Source organism: Vanellus vanellus, assembly GCF_965231255.1.
Source record: "Vanellus vanellus genome assembly, chromosome: 17".
NCBI lineage: Eukaryota > Metazoa > Chordata > Aves > Charadriiformes > Charadriidae > Vanellus > Vanellus vanellus.
In genome coordinates, this window is record NC_138922.1 from 6,266,380 (window position 1) to 6,289,388 (window position 23,009).

Genomic DNA, 23,009 nt, shown 5'->3' on the forward strand with positions numbered 1-23,009 from the left:
ACATGATCCCTGTCAGGTACTGCAGCTACACCTTTATATAAGGGATATAAAAATTTCATGAACTGTAATGTAATCATTTACACCTGTATGACCATACTAAGTCAGTCCAATTTAAAGGAATAGAGGGACAAAACACAGACTGTATTCATTGCTAAGTAAAGGGAAGCTGAGACACATGCAAATCACAAGCCACTGGAAAAACCCCAGCCTTGCTATCAGTGATTTAACTGGCACATTGCTTCCTTTTCAGTACTGCACTTAGGGATACAGATTTGAGAATATGATGTTTGGCCACCAAAACAAACAAGGCAGAGCCATAAAACTGATGTTATTGCCCTGGGCTGGTTTATTGACATGCTGAGAGGCAGTCACACTAACCATTTAAGCACCTCAGCTGGCACAGTCAGCTGGACTGTCACAGTGAACTACTTCTATTACCATTGTATAGACTTAATTTAGGTTTTGATCATGGAGGGCCACTTAACAGGAACAGTTAGCTACAGGAGGCTACACGATGTTTCATCAGGTCCACCTTGCATATCACACATTGAGATAGAGCCACAAGAGACCAACAGTAACTTACTTTGCCCTTGTGTGTTTCCTGGAGCCACTGTCTCAGTCGAATGAGGCAGCTTTCCTGCATTGGTGTCAAGTCACCCAGATACCGCTTGATGTAGTCTGCGTCTAGCTTGTCTAAAAAGAGATGTACAGTGATTAGAGTGGTCCTGAACTGACATAGTCAAAGTAGCAAATGATCTTCTATGCTGATATCTGAGGCAGAAAAGTGACTGCTGCGTGTTCTGAGCAGTCAGAATTGAATAAAGTTTCTTGAATCAATGAAAAGATGAGCAAGGCAACATAGGGAGTTATCTTAATGGTAAACCAAGAAGAGCAATTCTCCTTCTGCAACTAAGAAAGGAATAAAACCAGACATTTATAAAAGCATTTTGCCCGTATATTCAGATTTGCCAATCCACAACTTATGGCAATACTTAGAGAAGCTTTGATCTAAGTCTCCCAGTGCAAGAATTCTCCCAGATTCCCTTATTAACAGGGGAAGGAAGATACAAAAGAAGACTGTGTACAGGAAAGCTTCAGTCCTTTCTTCCCCATTACTCCTATAGTTATACCCATCTCTGAATTTCAGGGCAAGAAGTAGGTCATCCATTTGCAACCTAATGAACAGCAAAGTGAAGAGTTTTTCCACTCATATCTGACCTTCATTTACTAAAAAAAGCTCAGCTCATAACAGCTATCCAAGCTATCCCACACGTTACTGCTTTGCAAGCCTGCACTTTAAGACTGTATGTTACCAAAGAGCCAATGTGAAGATTTTCAGCTGCCTATGAAAAGCAGCACACTGCTGAGAGCCTCTACAGTACAAAGAATCCTACTAGAACACGTCAGAACACCATACCATCAGGTGTTCCTGCTGTGGGCTCCGAGGGGCTGCCTGAGGTGTTGAGGATCTCCTTATTGTTCAAGCCCTCCTTTGTGGCCGAGTCTGGTATAGTAATAGCAGGTGAAACTGGTCGTCTTGTGTGGGATGTGCTGCTCTCCAATTTACATGCAACAGGAGGAGTCCAACGAGGAACGAAAGTTATTCCTTCTTCCTCCAGCTGCTTCAGATAGTATTCTATTATTTCTTTCCCCTTCAAAGAGAAAAATTTACTTCAGCTACTAAAAATATCCATTTAGACACAGAAAGGATTGGGCTGGAAACCCATTAGGTGGCCAGACCTCTCAAGATTCCACTTGAAAATACAGACCTACACACACGTTGCCCCAGGCTAAAGAGCAAAGAGCCCAGCTTTTTGAGCACAGCAGCCTGTTACTTAGCAGCAGCTTCTTTGTCTTTTGGTAACTTAGAGCCAGGCACCTCCTTCATGACTGCAAGCTCACCTTTTTAATATTGCTGGTGTACTGCTTCATGGCAATCTTTTCCACTGTGCTTTCAAAACCAAAAAAAGATTTTATATCCAGACTTGCTGACTGTTCAAAACAGGTCCAGTCTTCATTGTCAGGATGAACCTATTAGTTAAAAGGAGGTTATACAGCTTAGTTACCCATTTAGTATTTTTTTCCCCTCACAATATTTGAAATTACTCTTTCTTGTTTTGCAAGTTCACAGTCACAAACATTCAAGTGGAATTTGCAGACTTTTGCTTCATTTGCAAAACAGTTTAGAAAAGGTAACGCTAAGGAACAAAAAGCTGAGAAGCCCTCCTATAGTCTCATGGCTAGCACAGCGCATTTTTTCCTTAACAAGGAGAGGGTAGAGAAATACTAGTACACCAGCCAAGAGCCAAAGGACTAGCATATTTATACAATTAACACTATCTCATTCTAGATACGGGCTGTGACTGTAGTGCATCTGTGGAACAGTGTTAAAATACGCCACAGTGAACTTTCTGCTGCTGCGAGTTAGACAGATAGACCAAGGCCAGCCAGCTCGAGGACTACAGCAAGTACAGTGTAAGCATTTCCGAGCACTGCAGTCTAGGCATGTTTGCAACAGGCATACTGCAATAGATTGTTCCCTCATTGACCTACGAAGTATCTTAGTATTCTGTAGACTGAAAGTTATTTTACTTTGTTCTCCTATGACAAATACCACAGAAAACAAATACCACAGTGTAAACTTCTCATTCAGTTGACAGCCAAATAAGCTATCTTAGAGCACTCCCAATTTTCTTCTTAGCTTGTATCTTAGTTTGCTGAGATGATCCTGAAACAGAGATGTTACTACTCTGAAGGAAAGCTGTTTTCTAAACTCTCTTCAGCTAAAAAAGACTTGTCTAAGGAATTTCCAGGCTGGGCTCTGAATCTCTGGTTATACAAACATCATGGAAGGCTGGATTTCTGAGCATGCAATTGTCCTCATGCCTTAAGGTTACCCTCACCCTCACAACATACTAAAATTGACTGGGAACAGTATCAACACTTTATAACAACATAACTACAGAAAAACATTTTCCTTCATTTTCTTCTTCTGCATTAGGGAATGGGGGTACAAGAATAGCTTGTACAGCCTAAATAAGTACAAATCATAATAATATTTAATAATCTTTCTGTCATTTCATAAATTCAATTATAAAATAACTTTAATAAGAACAAACTTTTAAAAACAATTTATTCTTGAATTAAAATTCTGGGTTTGTATTTATCTACTAATTTCTTGATTGAGTAAGAGCAAGGGCAAGAAGTGTTGTGTTTTGCACATATTTACCAAATGCACTTTTCTGTATAGCGTTTCCCCTGTTTAAACAGAGCTTTCACAGAAAAATTGCAGGTGGAAAAGTATTTTTGAATGTGCCTCAGAAATAACTGCAGAAATAATAATTTAAAAAAATAATCAGATAATAGTGTCAAGTGGATTTGACATCTAGTGACCTTTTAACATTTTCTGTTGTGTACAGAACCATGGTTATCACCTGCACGTAAAAAGAATGCTACAATACAAATAAATTGGTTACTTTTGCTGGCTTTGATTTGACCTTCAACATCGATTTGAAGTTTCACTGGTACATGTGTGCTGTATAAACCTATGAGTATTGGCTAAGCCATTCAGATAAAGACATGACCGCAGCATAGCAGTCAGCCTGCCACCAGGCTCCTTTGTACCAGAAAACATCTGCACTGATGAAGATCAAGAACAATGGAAAGAATTAGGCTACAACATAGCTGACTTGATGAACCTTTGTCTGAGCTGAGCAGAAGGGAAATAAGCTACGTTGAACTTTCCTTTAACAGTTCTGTCAGGGTATCATCAGCCTCACCAAGTCCCACATTGCGATTACAGACCACAGATTTGCCTCAACAGAGCTGTCAAATAGCAAATTATGTTGTGTTCTGCTCTCTGAGAATATGCTCAAGCAAGAGGGTGCCAAACTTTTTTCAGTTCTTCAAGCAAGCGTGTTACATTTAACACTAACAACAATTATCGCTCATGGTGGTGTGTTGGTTATTTTTTCCTGCAAGGCAAAAGCCAAGAACAACCCAACTTCTGTTTATGAGTCCTGAAGTCTAAACACTGACTTAGCTCCATCTGTAGCACCACCAAAAGCCTGTTACTCACTGTGTAACAGCAGTGTTCATTAATAATGACTCTATTAGAGAAGGTTTCATTGTAGGCTTCTATATGCAAAGTCCTTTCTCGTCTGTTCAAAGAATTCTTCTGGACAAAGTAGACATAATCCACTCCTGCAATCTGAGGAAGATGACACAGACTCTGTTAAGATACGAAATTCATGTGAAATGATATCCAAAAGTATAAAACAGGCACTGCAAACCTAATCACCTTTTTCAATAGCCGCGGTGCATCTATATCCAGCTTACAGCGCCGTTCAATCACATGGATAGCTTCATCCTCACTCTTGTATTCATTTACAGTGTCACTGGCTACAAACATAGGGATCAGAGGACATGTAGGAAACCTTCTTTCATATGCCTATAAAGATGGAAGGAGGAGAAAGCAAACTGTCATCACAATTAATTCCTGAGGGTGTCTGTAGCTTTGCTTCGTTGACATCACCAGCATTTGGAGGCACAATGCCCTTCATACCCTTCGTAGAAGGGATTGAGTCTTCTCAGAGCCCACATTATAGCTCAAAAAAGTCATAGTGCATTCCAAACAATCCATTCATTAATACGTTCCTAATATTGCTAATTCTAGGTAAAGCAATTTTAAAACACATGAAATACATCATTTTTCCATCCCTCCAAAAAGGAAACTGTTCATTACATACGACAATCCTCTTGTCGGCAATAACAGGAAAATAAGACCCTCTAGTTCTAAAATACCACAAGACAAAACAATTACGTGTTGGATTAAAAAAACCCACATGCTAATTATCGGTGTTTCACCAAGCTGTCTAGAGGGTTTTCCATAGAGCTCCCAAAGGTCTAATAAAAACATTTCAAAACCTATTTCTTAAGCTAATAAAGCTCTCAAGCTCCCTGTGCAGAGTATTCATAATGATTTCACTGCACATTTTATCAGCTTACAGTTTTGTCCAACAACATAGAGTAAGTCTTTCCCATGCAATGAGGCCATTTCATCCTCCTGCAAATTTAAACTTTTTGCAATAACACATAGCTAGCAATAGCTTTGAGTCTGGTTAAAGAATATAGTCATGTAAATAAGTTCATCTCAAATATTGACAGATGCAGAGAAGATGGTATTAAATCAGGCACGCTCAGAAAGGATAGTTAAGAACCTGGGAGCAGTAAAACAGGTCGGAGGAAAATGGGAGTTATCCCCATTTGTACATTTGTTGAATTTTAGGTTTAGAACCACTGTGGCTAGAGAATACAACACAACTGTAATTTTTTTTCCTTTTCTTTCATAGTCACTAGCGTGCATGCAGTTCTCTGGCTTTTTTTTTCCCCCACATAGGGTAGCAGTAAAGTAAGTAATTCTTTAGCCTTCTTTCCATAGTCTGAATTCTTTTGCTTTTGCTATTATCAGAACCCACTTGGCTTCGGTGAAAAGGCAGGATTTGCAAGGTATCCCAATGTGGAATAAAACTTCAATAACATGAATAAAGTAAATCTAAGAGCAGAACATAAAACAATTCTTTAAAATAGCTGAAATATGCAGTCTGTCCTTTTAGATGATTTTAACTGCTCTGAATATAGGTGGGCTGCAGCACAAGAACAGCACCAACAAGGAGAGGGTGTGGAAGAAAATAAGCAGCAGCTGCAAAAAGTATGCAATGGTAGCACTGGAAGAGAAAAGGTCTCTTAATTCTCCCTTTATAAGAATTAAAATACTCATTTGTTACCAGTGTTCAAACACAGTGTTGCTATGGTGACAGTGGTGCAATGCACTAAAACAGTGTCAGCTTTTTTCCCCTCATGCGTATTTTTAAACCATTTTTGCAGCATGATTGTCCCGAGTTCATAAGGCTCCTCTGTAATGTACTCGAAGTAAAACCAGTGAGTGAGTACACATGCTCCTTTTTTTTCAAACTTTTCATCTGTGCACAGCTGGTTTTGTTTAAATTAAGAATAGAAATAATTTGTGGGCTCAGAGATGTGTGCACAATAGAAGTGACACAGCATTAGTGTTGTAACACAATAGCAAGCAGTGAAAAAAAAAAAACAAACCAACCTTTCACAGCTCCAAGAGAAAGGGAGGATGGGTCTTATTAATATGGTATAAGAAGTTTCTTATCTCTTATGAGGCTCTTGTTGTCCTGGACAGAAGGCTGTATATTTTACAGTCATTCAAGAATCTCTCAGCCCTCTCACTGAATAAGTCTCAGCATTCTTTCTAAATTAATCCCTATTTTAACGATATTGACTGTAGTTAAATGTTGTCCTAAGTTAGAAAAAGAAAAGTTTTCCATAAGAAGCAGAATTAAGAAGTACTTCTGGATTTCAGATTGTTTCATTTAATATTGTTTTTTTATTATTTGAGGGCCCTATGTTACAACAATTATTTTACAGGCAGGAGAGAAGGGGAAGTAGATATCTAACATTTTTCTCACTATTTTAAAAGTCTTTTTACTTTTCGATCACAATGAATTTTCCCCATCTGAGTAGCCTCCTCTATGCCAAGCCTCTGCAAGTCTCCTTCCGTTGCACATATTGATGCATTTCTCATCTTGGTCCTCAAAATGCTTTCCATTTACCCTGTGAACACTTGCAAATTACAACATTACCTGCTCATAAGTGTTTATTGAGCTGTGAGCAAAAAAAATGCCCAAGAATAATTTGCTGTTCTGAATGGGAAGACTGAATTGAAAGTGTTTAATTTGAAAGAACAAAATAATTGTCTGCCAAAAGTTGGCAAGCTCAATGCTTACAGCAACAAAGTACTTGAAGGTTTCAAAGAGATTAACAGCAACACAGGATTCTTTCTCCCTAAAGAACATGCACACAGAGTACTGAAAACTGTTCACAGTCATTTTATTGAGCTCTTAAATTAGGCTGGTTTTATTTCTTTATGTACTATTGCCAAGAGGTTCTTGTAATGCATCATTTCTCAGCACAGCCTTGTTTGAAGAAAAAGTGATTATAGTAAACCATAGCCACATCAAAATATTCGATCTGATTTAAGCACAGCTGTCTCTTCCACATATGGCAAACAGTTCTCTTTCATGCTGCAGAGTAGGCAGGTAAAAGCTGCTAAAGACTACAGGACACAAAGATCTCACTTCACCATGGACCAACACAGCACAGGAAGAAAACCTGTAATTTGTGCTACAAGACAAAAAGAGACACATGAGTCAAAGCAGCACATGCATCGCCATGACTGGAGCTATTAAGAGAGCATGAGAAGATTAAAGAAAGATCAAACACTGCTTTTTCTTTTCTAATAATAGAATTCAATGGATTTTTCTGCATCATTGGGGTGTTTTGAACCAGAAATTGTCTCAAGTCCAGCTTTGCAGACAGGAAGTAACTGAACCGCATTATCCAATATTCCTTTAGCAGTCTGATAAAGCAGAGCATATTATAAGATGCCACACATTTTTTCCTGTATGCTATATCTCTCTGTACTGTACAAATAAAATCGTTAGATAATACACACCTTTCAAGATTTCAATTTTACTGTACAGATGCCATCACAAAAGCCAATTAATTCCTCAAAAAGCAAAGCAGCTGCAGTAATCCTGATGAACTCAATGCAAGAGTGAAATACTGTTGCTGTAGGACTAAACACATCTAAGTAGGATGTTGCAAGGACATTACTTAACTTCCCCATTTTCTTCTGTCACATTTAAAAAAATAGGGGGTGTGGAGATTCTGATATGTAACACAAGCAAAAAGCGCAGGCATGCTCATCCTCAAAGCCTCTACAATTCGTGCTAGGCTTGACATGAAAAGTCACAACGCCTCTTTGGCTAAGAGAGACATCTATGTACAGACCTTTCAAAAAAGTGATTTTAAGCCTGCAATTCTGTTGTTCCCTAATAATGTACTTTTACAATTTCCCACCAGCCTCTGGAAAGTTTGTGTACTCCGATACATTAGAAGCTGGCATTGTGCATCAAGAAAAACACAGTATGGTGAAGCAGCTTGAACTTCAAAATTTAATGGACTCATTATATAAACCCTTAACTTTCTTAATGCAAGTTAACAGTAAGAACACTGACAAGCATAATTTCAACCAAAATAGCGCTGTATTAAAACTCCTTTTCCAACTGCTTCCCTTAGCAACTCGTGTTCAGAGTAGAGTCAAAATAACAGGATTTATTTTACTTTTATCTTTGCTAGTATTTCAGCTGTGTTTAAAGACATGAAAGCAATTCAAAAGTGAGACTATTTTAAACCCATTGGAGTTAAACCCATTTTCCATACCCAAGGGAATTATACTTGCTGCTGCTGCCCATAGATTTTGAGATTCTAATATCAGCAATAACAGGATCCTTTCAAAATACCACCTTTAGAACAGCATTTAGGCATGACCCCAACCCAATTTTTAGAAGGACTAAAGACACCGTTTGACTTTTTCCTTCTCAAACTATGCCTAGGGCTAATCAAATACCTTGATAATAAGCATATATGCTCAGTTCTCAGTGGAGAAAGTCAGTCATTTATGTAAATAAGTTACTCAGCTTCTCTGGCCAGATTAATATATTCCCAGTCTCATGCCTTAAAGGATAGGGATTTTTTCAGTATTTCCATTAGATGACTCAAACCTAATTTCCATGCTTACAAGGAGAAAAAAAGACCTGACAAAACTTGCAAGCAATCTTACACTGTGCTGTTATTCTTAGAGTAGCTGAACCCTCCAAATAGAACTTCTAGCCTGGTGAAATTAGTAGGAATTTTAGGTACCGTTCAGAAGATGAAGCATATTGAGTGCTTTCTTAATAGCTTAGTTGCATGAAACAAGTTGTGAAGATGTTTTATTTTTAAGATGTTTTCTGTTCAAAATTGCTAGAACAGTAACCCTCTAAGAGTAGCTCAACATTTTCCAAGGGCACCTCACGAGAACACGTGAAGAGATTCATCCTGGCAATCAAATCTTCATGTGGGCCACATACAAGCTTTAATTTCTGCCTGCAATACCTGACTAGGTTTGGGTGCTAATCTGCAAGTGTATACCAACATTCACCACACTTCGAGTATGTGGAGTTCCTGACTTATCGCTAAACACACAAGAAAGAAGGGTCACTCAAGCAGGATGCATTACAACAGCTTCATCAGTCCTACCTATCTCTGTACCCCCTTCCTCCTCCTGCAGTACAGCACTGTAGATCAATAGGAAAAACACTGACTCACAGGAGGCCAACCAAGAGGTTTCAAATTATTGGCAGCTGCATTTGGAAAGAAACAATTCTGGATTAGGCCTCACAAATCAGCAAATACCTTCTCATCCCCCATACACTGTTGTTCATAGCTCTTTACCATTCTCTTTATACTACATACATATGTTTACAAGTCATTATACTTCTGCAAAGAGGTGTGTATCTCAGTGCCAGTGTACCTCATGGATGTTAGCGGATGTGTTAGTAATCAGCTTGGGGGTGTGTGCACGGAAGAAAGCAGATGGTTAGAGCAGATATACCTCAAAAAGCTCTAGAAATACTTTTTTGGTAAGGTAGCATTCCTATGCACCAGGAAGGGGCAATATGAAGTTGCCTGCAGCTTGGGAAAGAATGAACCTCTTTGATACGCAGGTTCTCAGCTCTTTGGAAAGCAACACCTCTGTGAAGCCAGTTCTGGAAGGACAAACAGTTCTCTGAAGGGATACCTCCACTGCTACAAGCCAGACCCCTGCTGCCATACAAGCAGCACAGTTAACTGCAAAAAAACAAAGTTTAACTTCCCCCATCAGTATGGCTCTCCGCAGCAGCCCTTGTTCAAAGTAGGCTTAAGTGTTTTTTCTCCACTGTGTTTTCACTTCATTATTTCACTTCACTTCATTAAATGTTCTCATTTACAAAGAGGGAAGTTATTTTCTTATTGCTGCGAAACAAAGGCTGCTTGGTAGTGACTCAGTACTAAGAATGAACTCTCTCTGGCAAAGACCAAGAAGGCTTTAGTTACACAAGATTACAAATGAGGCTTATGGGGACTACAGACAACCTACCCAGCATGAAAGAGGCAGACCTATGAACAAATGGCTGTATATCATCTGAAACACAAAAATTTTCTATATGCACATTTCTGGTCCTTGACAAATACAAGGTAGTTTAACCAACCTTATTTTTGACTTGTCTGTAAGTCTTGACCCGGTCTATGCCATCAAGATATGACTAGTCAGATTTTCAAAGCAATGAGATGATGATCTGCTGCACAATTGGTATTTGTAAAAGTGCGTATTACACGCAGGACACCTTACCTACTAGCTTTCTTGAAAGTGTAGAGAACACTGACTTATTTTAAAAGGGGGAGGGAAAGAGAGTTTAAGCTTTCCATTGCAATTTCTACATTTAAAAGTGTTTAAAAGGTTCAAATTAGAACTAGAACACAATACACTCCTCCAAAGCTTTTCCAGCAAGATTCACCAATGGTTAACCTGCTGGCTATCACAGCAAGATCAACAAATAAAATGTTTGCCTAACAACTTATCACTGAACAGGATTTAGGCAATAAGAAAGTACATCAGGAAATACCTTGAGGGGAAGCCCTTTGCCTGAATTAAAAATGATAATCCTTCACCTGAATGAAAGCTACTTCAAAGGTTTTAAGAATCAAGACAAGTTAAGCAGGCAGCAAGCATCCATTAAAAAGGAAGGCTGTGTTCCATCTTGTTTTGTTAAAAAAAAAAAAAAAAACAAAAAAACACACAAACAACTAAATCCCATTGTCCCACATTTGAATATACTTTCATTTTAATATATTAATTTTGGAACAGGAAAAACTCCTCCACTCTTATAAAGAGCAGAATTTCACTGAAGAGAAGAAAATCCAGCCTTTACAAACTAAGCTGTACTTGAGAAGGGTGCGAATAGCAGAGAAGAACTGGCAGAACATTCAATCTGACAGCTATGCAGATGGCTCTGAGGTGACAGCTGCATCGTATGGTGGGATGTATTCCGGAGAATCTCTTAAAATGAGATCTGACAGACATTTACCTGAAAAACATGAGTAGCTCCTTACCTTAAACTACAGGCAAAAAATTGCACAAAAACTCTTTCTCCCCATCAGACTTTACTACACTGGCAACTGCATCCTGACCTTATTTTACTTTGCCCCTCTTCTATCCTCCCCTCTGTTACAGTCCAAAAGCATTTTACCCCGTTGTGGCACTTGTCACGCAGGAACAGGATATACTGTCTTCTGTTCCCTGGTACAAGATGAAATTTGGCCTCTTAAGTATTAACGGTGACCATTAAGTATAAAATAAATAACCCTGCTAAAAGTTACATAGAAAAATCAATAGGACAAGTCAGTATCAATAAGACAAGCACTCTGCTTCATTTTAGAGGCTAAAAAGTTCTTGTTTACTACACAAGTGTAAAAAGTGCTATTGACTGAGGACTTTCTGATTAAATGACAAGTGTAAGCTAGCAGCACTGGGAACAAGCAGTGCCTGCACTGTTCACATAGTCTACCAAAGCAAAGCATTCCCAAGTAATTGCCCAAAATGGCCCAACTACTTCTACTTGGCAGTATACACCCCAGCTTTAAAGTTTCATAACACTGGAGTTTGTCTAAAATTTTCATAAAGGGGGCTGTTAAAGTTTTACATAATTATACATCGAACCCTTGAACTACAATGGCTTTTTAGGTTTTGAAGTTTTATTTTTTTGTGTTCTTAAAATATAGACCACACAAATACACATTATTATACAAATTACGAGACAAGTACTAACAAGAATTTACTCTGCACAGATTTTGTTCATGAATTCAAATTGAAGACTAATTAATTCCTCAAACAGCAAGAGAAGCAAGCTTGAAAAACAATCTCAGATGTTCTCTGATGCAGTGAACAGAGCTTTCAGGTAGAATATCTGGGAAGAAAAATTGTCAGTGGTTCAAGAACTTATTGCAGCATGATATTCAGATTCTTATAATGCCATATTTATGATATTGCACTGAAGTGGTGCTCAAATTTATAGCCCAGGTCTATGTCTCATATTCAGAAGATCAAGGACCCAACTTATTCAAGAGAGACTAACACACTGAGTCAGTCATAACTATATAGACATTATTGGATCCTGCACAGGTCTCAAAGTATTCCCTGTGCTTCCAACACCCACAGGTGTTAACCTATGCTCTAAGCAGCCCATACCACTCTACAAACACTGAAGGTCACTACAGAAACCATTTCATTAACATCACCGGGGCTTCACTTGATCTTGTTAGAGTATGAAGTGCTAAGATGACTTGCTGTTTACAGTATCCTTGTCTCTAGAAAAGCATTTGAAAGCCAGTCAAGCCAGCAAACCGAGCTTTCTCAGCTCACCCCTCCTTTTGTGGAATGGAAATTACATTCTCCAGGAAACCAAGAGCTGAGGGAAATGAAACCAACTGTAAGCAGAGATGGACAAGAAAACATTTCTCTCCCTGGCATTCACCAAAGCCATTAAATTCTTGCCACTGACTGCTCCTCTCACTCTAGAGTTCTGCATGGAAAGAAAGTCTTTATTAGGTGTACAGAAGAGCATAATTGCTACTCCTCCTTGTCTTCTTTTGATGCTCATACTTGTTTAAAGGGGTCCACTTGATTTAATTGGGTTAAAAGGATTTCAGACCCTGGACTGCTATGAATGACCCACTTATACCTTGCAAACATCCACACAGAAAGAGGAAGGGAGGACGGGAAGAGAGATTTATTTCAATACATTTAAATTCACCCCTTAGCTTAAGTATATAAAGCCTTAGGCTTCAATACTTTGTTCTGTTCATTTTTACATTTAGCTGTATTAGAAGCCCATAGTACTCAAGTTGTATCCAGTTATGTTTCTTGCACATTTCAAATATACCTTACTCCTAGATGGTATGAACAGAGCTAACAAAAACCTGTTAAAGTAATCTTCTGAATGTCACCTCAGAATAAACAATACCTATTTGTTCTACCAAACAGGTTAACAGGCCTGCCACATTCAAAGCAGTCACAACAATTTGCTGCTCAAATCCTAGAAACAGTGAGAAAGCTTCTGATCTCATCCATTCTGCAAACTCCCGAAACAAAAAGTGTCTGAGAGCAACAGGACATTGCCCACAACCATTACAAAATAACCCAGTGTACAGACTAAACTCAACTCAGTAGCTACTTTGTAACGTTGTATGAAGAGCTTTGATTCAATAAATTAAAAATCTCTATGGAGTCAGGAAAACAGCACAGAAGCTATTCTTGTGCTTTAGCTCAAATAAGTTACTCTAGCTGAGACCATAAAAATTTCATGACAATTTTTTGTCTGCTTCTGAATCACCATCACTCCAAACAGCACTTGCCACCAGTCACCCAGAACATGTACGGGATGTACACAGGGGAAGCAAAACAACCTTTTACAATAGAGACCCTGTGGCTTTCAACAAGGAACGAAGCTCTGTGACACATAACAGGAAGTATCAAGGCTTATCTGCATGCAGCAATGTAGACACAGTCCAGGCTACTGCACACCTATTTAATCACTTTGAAGTCTTCCACAGTGTAAAAGGAACAGCTTCATGCTAAATTTCAGTCATAACAGTAGTTTATGCATACCGCCAATCACAAAAATCATGAAATACAGCTGAAATGGCATCATAAATGAAACTGTATCCTCAATAGTTTGCAATTAGAGTCCTGCTTATACAACACATCACACACCACCCGGGATTTCTGGCAACAAGACCTTTCATGTGTTAACACTGCTACAAAGCACTTTCAAGTGAATGTAGTAGCACTAAGACAGGCATACTGGCATTTCTGTTCATCTCTTTAGTTCAGGCAGCATTTCCATGGTTACAGTGTTGATCACTATTGGCTTTAAGTACATTCCAAATATAGACCAAATGCATAGCTTGGCATTTTAAACAGCCTTAATGACTACCCTGCAGGCTCGTTCTTGTAAACTAGCTTTGAGTCCCTCTGAGGTGTAATGTACTCAAATATGCTATAGTGCCACCTGAAAACTTAGCAAGTGTACTGTTCATTATGTCATACAGGCTGTTTGTAAAAGCAGTCACTGAAACTGGACAGATCTCCAGGTAATCTCATCACAGCATCTGCATCACATTCTAAAACTTACGTACCCATCTTAAAAATAGGTTTTTCTTGCTTGTGCTTAAACTTCCTTCCTCTGAGGCCATCATGCAGTGATAGCATCAAGAGTCATACTGAAATCAGAATAACCTTACTGCGCAAAACATTACTTCAAACCCTGTGCACTTTGGGATATTGTCTTAGCTGTTAATCACAGGATACTGTTTGCAACAGGTACACCTCTAGGTAGCTGTTGCTGAGAACGTTGTGAAGTTCATCCTATGTATGCATTGACTAGATAGGATCGTGCATATTAGTATCACTTTCATCAACAGAATTTAGAACTAGTTATCTTCTACTGCTATTAAAATTACAGAAGACATCAAACCCAACCTCAAGAAGGTAGTGACAATTTCAGAAAAAAATCCCATTTTTGTGTAATTAAAAAAGCTTACAAAAATTTCAGAGTTTTAGTTTACATTCTCTGTGAACTATAAGTGAACAAGGAAGAGCTCATTTTTCTACTAGCTTACAAACCAGAAATGAAAAGGATTTCACAAGCAGCTTATTGAAAGGATGCTCCATTTAGACAGCACCTACAACTAAGTATCAGAAAAACTCTAAACTTATTCCAAGGAAATACTTGATAATATATATTTATGAAGCATTCTTGACAAATTTGAGTTATATTAAAAAAAAAGCATATTTGCTTTAGACTGTGCAAAACCAAAAGCAAGGTAGGGGACAAGAGGCAAAAAGCAGGAGCAAGGAGTTACTGGGGGACAGGAGGGTCTGAAGCAAATCTCTTTATCAGAGCACAAACTTGAAGGCTACAGAGCTAGTGAATCAGCCTCAGCACCCAGTGTTTTCAAGCATGCATAAAGTTACTTTAATATTTTAATATTTCATTAAAATAATTGAGACCTTATAAATAAAGCAGGAGATTCAAAACAGGCTATGAAGCAATCTTCCAGATAAGTGGAATTTTACTGGTAATTCACTGTTGAGTTATGCAACTGTGGTAACCAACTTACCAGACTAAGCAAAGCACCTCTGCTTTCCTGCAGTGGAAGAAATAGCCAGACACAGAAACCTCTGTTCTCAGGAGGGATGTGACCAGTCAAGCCACCCACGTAGGCTCTTTCTATACAGGTCACTTACTTTATCCCCTACAGTGTACCCTTCCTGCACAAATAGTATTCAATAGCTGGGCATTTTCATTTCAGAAGAGTGGTCACATAGAGAAGCTTTACTAGCAAAATTATAGTGGCCTGAGTGTTGCATACAGCTACATGTAATGAAACTGGAAGGGGACTGGCTCTTAACCACCTAAAAACCATTTTGCTACATGCAGAGATGCAATCTTCTTGCAGATAAAAAGTAAATTCTTCAATGATTAAACACAACTTTAGTCAAGATTTTGGTGGTAAAAAGTATATTGATTCAGTGGGCAAAACAGTTTGGAGATAAACAATCTGACCTGAAGACAAGGGCTAACATTCCACCTTTTATCTGTTAAAGATGATCTTTAATAACCACAGGCCTGCCTCAGTGGTACTTTAATTGGAAGAGTGGTTTCTTTAAAACAGATACAAGTCATTTGAGGTTTGCTTAAATAAATTTGCACAGCTGGAACTGTTAATACTTGATTCTCATACAGGAGCCTGAATGTTCACCTTCAGAGAACAAATGAATCACCAGGGTGGAATCTGAGGAGCAAGCAGATAGCCAGTCTAAGAGTTTAAGAGTTACACCTGCTTGCCTCTCAAACACTCACAAGAGGATAATTAATTCTTTTCCTCCCTTCAAGAAGTCCAGAGAGCCTGAAAGAACCCAAGGCATAGTGCCACTCCACTAAAGAGTGAGCAAGGACAACTTCAACTGCAGTCTCTGCACAGTGTTGAGACGCAACTCTAAAATGAGAAGCTAGAATAGAGAAGTTGAGCAAGTATCACTCCTTCCTCAAGGAAAAAAAAAAAAAAAAAAAAAAGATTAAGGACAGAAAACCCAAACATGCTGAATGTAAATAATTTTAATCTTGCTTTCCTTTGGCATAAACTGGGAAAGCCCAACCACTCAGGTTAGGTTGGCTTGTGACTGGGAGACCAATATCAAACTGCTGGTTGGAAAAAACCCTGACATTGCTGTGGTCTAGGTTGAACATCAAGGACAGACTTTATAACCATGCTGCTCTAAGTTGCTCTTCAGTATACACAGACCCTAGTAGACTTAGTAGGGGCAATAGCAATATCAGATTGACTTGCAATTTCACTTTAACTTGTTTATATTAAATGCACATGCAGAACTATTCTACAGAGAAAATGAGTGTTTGCTCTGCCCATGTTCCAAGCAAGACAGATGGAAATCAGTTCTGGCCCAGAAGCCACGTAGCTCTGAGCACACCACTTTGTTTGACAGACTGTGCCCTGCAATTAGAGTTAACTTCAGTAGTTTCTAGGATAGGAGACTTGCCTTCTGACCCCAATTGCACAGGACATGACTGTTCTGGCTCAAGGTTACAGCACTATGGAGAAGAGGCTGACCTCCAAAAGAGCATCACAGTAAAGGCTGGCAAGGGGCCAGTGAAAGCTTAAATGCTTGGAGACATGTGATTACCGGGGAATGTGAGCTATTCTCAAGCATTACTATTTCTCTGCAACAATAGTAATACATCAACCTTTACACAACATAGGAACATATCTTTTTTTTTAAATTTTTAAGATGCACGCATCAAAATACTGTAAATCATTAAACTTGGTCTTACCATTGCTTGTAAATAACAATTACTTGTCTTACAGCAGCTGAACAGTGACAGCTATGTTCTGCATTGCTAACAGGCGTCTCACAAATGCACGAGATACTGTCACACTGAAAGCAGAATTTGGTACTTGGCTTCCCCATTCCTTTCCAGTTAACAAAACTGCATGTCTGGTTCCTCCGCAGTCAGTTTTACTTAAAAATTCAGCTGCAATCCTGCTGTGTCCACTGAGGGTCTATTTTTGGAACAGTCAAATATTCCTTACTGCTCTATTGCTCCATGCTTAAGTCTCACTTTTATGAGTCCTACAATTGGTATTCGTCACTTTTTTGGTCTTAGAATCACAGGCACTTTCACTAAAGCAGGTCTGTTAAAACATGTTTAACATCTGGAATATGTTAGGGTATTTTAAATAAAATTATTACTGTGTAAACAAAATCTAATTTATGAGTGGGGGAGGAAAGGATGACTACAGCATTGCTACAGCATAGGGTCAGAATTCCTCATTAAGCCATGGCATGAAAGGTTAACTTCTACTACCACAAAGAGAAAGCCTCCTGATCACCATCATCCAGATCAACCCCCCTAACACATGAAGGTTCAGTGAAACAGGTTTGACTTCATTGTCTCAAACTGCACCCACCAGGTTTTAATTTGGCCCAGAGGCAATTTGCCTCTAAGCACTGCAAGAGTGATTACACTCTACCAAGGGTATAATCAGTACAGTAAAGAAAGCTTTGCCAAAAGGGCATAATTCAAGATAAGTAGCATGGCTCAACTGCAAAGGTCTCAGTTTGGCTTTTGGACCAGCAAAATACCAGCTTCCAGGTGGAGAGCAGCTGTACTCTATTAAGCAACCCAATTAAAATTTATTAAGTATATCAATTAAAACTTGACCATTTACCAATGTCAATGGAATGCCATCAAAATGCGGCATGATAAAGTCTGGGGCCTGCAGACAATTTACCTCTTAAGGAAGTTAAATGTAACATTTAAAAAAAAAAATCTTAACCTTACATACATGTCTGATGTATCAGGAGATGCCTCAAAAAGGTTAGAAATAGATGGTGGAAGATCAACAGTACTGAACAACAGTGGTTTCTCATATGGAATCATAAACTATTAAACAGACTAAGACTCATCACCATGAAAAAGAATAATTTAAAAACTGAGGGAGATATCTTACAGATCTAACAGGGCAAGCAGCACGAAGTATGTGAGTGGGGTTTTAGTGCCGCTTCCAACAGAAGGAGCAGGTGGTGTGAAGCTGAGCGAGCAGCAGCCAGGCTCTAGATAAAGGATACATCTCTTGACAGAGCATGTCATGAAGCACAAACTCCTGCTTGAGAGTGTAACGATAGAGCGTTCACTTGGCTCCAGAAAGGAACTGGGCAGGCACAAGAAAGAAACCACATGCAGTGCTATTATAGACAACGAGCACTTTCTAGACCAGAAGGGCTGTCAAGACACATCGCTGTAGGATGAGAGAGTATCCCAGGAGAGTGTTACCATGATTCTCTCATTCTTATCCTCTTCCCTAGCGGCAGATATACAGCACATTAGCTAGATAGGCCTTATGGTGCAATTCAGTACTGTGGTTCTCAGTAAGAGACAGAATATAATCCTTTTCCCCACATGCAAATACACCACTAAGATATCAATAACCAGTTAATACCACTGTTAGATGCATCATTGGCATGTTAAGGTGGTACAACTTCTGTACCCCTAAATCTGCTCCCCAATAAAGCACAAAAAGAAAGATGCCACCTAGCTCCAAAAGGTAAGCCAATTAAAAAAAGAACAGTCAAGACTCCTTTGATTCTTTTCTAAAAAGCAATTAAAAATCAGATTATAGACCATCGGTTTTGTTCTTTACCCTCCTTTACAACAAAAAGGCAAACAAAAGCAAGAATCAGTTTAGTCAACATAGAACAAACAAGTTCAAGTAAAATTGCTTTAAATCCTGTTCATTACAACATCAGTGGTTGCACCATGCAGACCATGAAACACTTCAATAGAAATAAGTAATTTCATAGAGCCATGAATTCAGTAATGAAGAATTTATCCACAGGCCAATGAATTGCACAGCAAAGAGAGTTTTGCAAATTAAGTATAATTTATGCACTGAATGAAATAGCCAGAAAAATGTCCTCTGGAAAGGATTCTGCTGACTGATGTTCCTGAACTGGACTTAATGTCTATGGTATTCGCATTTTACACTAAACGAAGAGACACAATGCACTCGAGAAAGGAAGTGCTCTCATCAGGAAACTAACTGTTCCCCTTCTGTTCTGGCATAAACAAATATAAATGACACATCGCCATCCTGACCATCACCAGAGAAATATTCATTTTCACAAAATGAGATCTATTATTATCAAAGCAATATGATATAATATTATAGCAGCAGTAGTCAAGGCAGAAAGTTATCAGACACAGGGAGGCTGAAACGTTATGAGGGCTGCAATGTAGGTTACACTGATTGATCTGCATATATTCCAAAAAACACCTATACTCAGTTTTGAGAATATAAATAACATCACAGAATAAAAACAGCTGTAATTATCCAACAAATAATCCAAAACATACATAAACCTGCAGATTGAGATTTATGAAGTTCAATATCTACAAGTCTTGAAATGCTAATTTAAGAGAACCAAAATGCATATAATTAAGAATTAAAACAGTTTAAATAAAAATTCATTTTTAATACAAAAGGGTAGCTTCTCTTTGCTCCCTCCCACGATCCCTCTGCTGTCACCAGTTAAAGCTGTTAGGTTCCAAAAGCCCTGTGATATTTTTATTTTCAAATTTACTGATATATAGTCCCCAAACCTTATCATCATAAAGTAAAACCTGAGAGGAATCAAAGACAGAAAATGTTCAAATCCGAAGTTTCATACACGAATACAAAGCAAGAAAGCCAACCAGTCAGCTTGTATGCTACCCCATTAGATCACAAAAAATACCTATTTGGTTGTGGTTTTTTTTTTTTAATTTTTATTTTTCTAAGGCAAGGACAGATTCCCATTTATGCCAAAGCAGCTCACAGAATCCACAACTCCAAGCCATTAAGCACAATTTGCAAACACTTTGCACTGCTAAATAATACCAGGTCTGAAGACTGCTGAATCAATTTTCTAATGGCCCCTTCATTTACTGTTACAGCAATGGGCTTCAGCATTTTTCAAACTGCAGATCCCTAATTATTTCCCCATGGAATCAAGGGCTCCCAACAGTGCAACATGTACCAACAAATGCCCTGCTGACTTGCTCTTCCTTTCTTGTGGCCATCTGCCATCAGCTCACTAACAATGCAGGGGGGACAATCACCTCCTCCCACAGGGGTGCTCGTCAGCCTTCGGTGAGTCTGGCGAGGAAATGAGGTTGACAAGGTATTTATTTTCTGTTTTTCCATGACAGCTTTTGACCAGCCTAGCTCCCTAAACTGGCCTGCTAATGAACATGTTGCTTTCTTGCAAGGACAAGAGCAAGCTGCAACACCAACTTAGCTATAACGGGAAAACCACATGTTCGGTTATGTTTCTCTGACCCTTAGAAGACAGAGCCCATGAACCACAAGCTGAAAACCTCAGTGGACTGGGCGGAAATCAGTATTACTTAAGCAAAAGCAATGCAGAGAAAAGCCAAGACCTTGGGACCCGATCTCGAATTTTGATGGTTCATTGCTTGCTTGTACTCTTTTGGCAATGCCATCCTATGCCACAGTGGAGCCCAGATCATGCCAACCAGTCCTTCCAACACAAGCTTTCCAGCCATGTTGCCACCATTATCTTCCACCAGCGTGAGTTCTTGGCATGACTCTCACTTCAAACATCACTAACTCATTACAACTGAAACAAAGCTGCATGCAAATTGACTGTGAGAAAGCCAAATTATTAAATTACCTGTAATAGGCTCTACTTAACATTTTACCTGAGCTGCTAACCTGGCCCATCTTAACGATATCACAAAAATGAGATTAAAAAGTTAATAATTCAGCTTAACAGCCTAGTGCTTCATTCAGAATGTATACACAGTAATTTTAAACTACATGAAAAATTAAAAGACAAATTCACTTAGGAGAAAAGAAAATAGACCATTTAAGACTAACCTGTAATTAATTTTAACATGAGCTAATTAACAGATTTCCTTGCAAATTCTCAGAAGATTCATTCTATATTCAGAACGCAACAGTTAAGGTCATGTCACCACCCTCCTTCCAGAAACAAACTGAATTCAGACTAAGTGCAAAGAAAACCCAATCTTGGTAATGAAAAAAATCACAGTGAATACCCCTCAATTCTGTGCTCCAAAATCTGGACTCTCATTCAATGTGCTTTATGGAAAATCCTCAGGGGCTGCTTCTGATCCCTGAGGCTCTCCCACTCCCTCTTTCACTGTGTGCTTGTTTCCTATAAGCATAGCAGCTCAAATACACTGCTGTAAGATGGCAGTAAGAGCTCCACAGGAATGGGAAGCACAGATTGCTCATGCTGGAGGTGTACGGAACTGGCCATACCATACGGAAACACCTCATTCTGCATCTGCAGCCAACATCTCTGATCTCTGTGCAACATCCAGCTCCTCATTGGACACGTTTTTAAAATTAACAAAAAAAAAACCACGCACTGCATCTCTTTCATGTGGGGTTTTCAAGGCTTTTACGTGTGCTTCTTAATGGCTAACCACACATTAAATTACAATCATGAAGTTATACCTTTTCCAGATCATAACTGTAGTACCACGGCTGTCTAGGACTCTGCAGAGTGTATTAACCACTTCCTTTCTGCCAGGTTCCCACGTGTTTAACTTTGAGATTTTTAACTCAAAGGCAACAGTCACTTGTCCAATCAACAGATTCTCGAACAGCGCTTCACACCAGTCTCAGAGCTAAAACACCTGCGAAGGGTGAAAAGCTTGGACTGCTTTCAGAACAAAGTAGCAAGAACTGTTTTGATACATATTTTTCTTCCATTGACACCTTTCAGAGTTTGACAGTAGTGGTGTTTTAGCTTTTAAAGTGTAAAAGACTTGTTAAAAAAACTGACTAAAAGCATTTGGTGCACAAGAGAACTGCAGCTGTCAGCTACAGTCAGGTCATGTGTTTGCCCACAAAAAACAGGAAACAGCTAGCCATGGAAATATCTAAGCAGGCCATGAAACAACACATAAATTGCACGGTAAGCAGGCTGCTAAGTCAATATTTTTCCCTAGTGCTCAACTTAACTCTTAACGTTTGTTAACCACGGCTCATTCCAAACAAGTGGCCAAACATTTCATTTGTTCTTACAACCTGTGCTAACGCAAGAGACCATCAACGACATACAACAGCAGTTAAACTGCAGACACTTAATAGAAAATAAGAAAATCCATACAAGGCACTATTCCACCACGGTTTTACCAATGCATTTCCAACAGTAAATAAGCCTGAATTTTGAACAAAGACAGGAAGCAAAGTAGATGAGAGCCTGGGAGTCACAACCAAAGGGAACGCCGCTGAACAGCGTCAGGAGGGGACACTCAGTTTGCTCCCCTCCCCAGGCTTTAATTATCCACGGCAAATCCTCAAGAAGGTACACCGCGGCGGGGGAATACATTATTTCTCTATGCATTTAAAGCCTACTTTGTGCTTTCAAAAGCACTTGGAGAACAGCTTCCTTTTTCTTATCAGACTCTCAGCCTCGCTTCACGTGATGTGTGGAATGCATTTTTTCCAAGAAAAGGAAAAAAAGACTAGAAGGAATAAAAATTGTAGGGATTTATGAGCAGGTGTGGCACTTAACTTGATACATAGTAATTTTTTTGTAATGTCACTTTAAAGTAATAACCTTTAAAATGAAAAGATCATGTACTGCCTGATCAGGAAATTCATTACAATCTAGATCAAGGGATTATACTTTGATTTGTCAATCTGAAAAAAAAAAATATATTTTTTCTAATTTACTCTATCATTGAAGCGTATTTATGGCATCTACAATCTTATTACTTTCCTGTAATTTAGGTATACTTTAAATCATGGAGATTTATGTTAAACATGTTTTTTTTCATTATTTTTTTCTAAAACCAAAGAAAGCCAGTCAGTCTGTTCTCCAAAAGCAGCAAATTCGAACCATTAAAATTACAATATAATCAAAAGGGCACTATAGATTATAC

The 23,009-nt window shown here is 38.8% G+C and overlaps 1 protein-coding gene across 1 annotated transcript in view; it reads right to left on the reverse strand.

Annotated features, from left to right (window-relative positions):
• The window catches only part of SEC14L1 (SEC14 like lipid binding 1), a 43,127-nt gene that overhangs the window by 13,874 nt on the left and 6,244 nt on the right, over positions 1–23,009 (reverse strand). The window contains exons 3-7 of the mRNA XM_082492400.1: positions 4,301–4,450; positions 4,079–4,210; positions 1,903–2,031; positions 1,418–1,652; positions 584–693 (exon numbers count right to left, since the gene is read on the reverse strand). Coding sequence (XP_082348526.1) covers positions 584–693; positions 1,418–1,652; positions 1,903–2,031; positions 4,079–4,210; positions 4,301–4,450 — 756 coding nt within the window. The remainder of the gene's footprint in view (positions 1–583; positions 694–1,417; positions 1,653–1,902; positions 2,032–4,078; positions 4,211–4,300; positions 4,451–23,009) is intronic.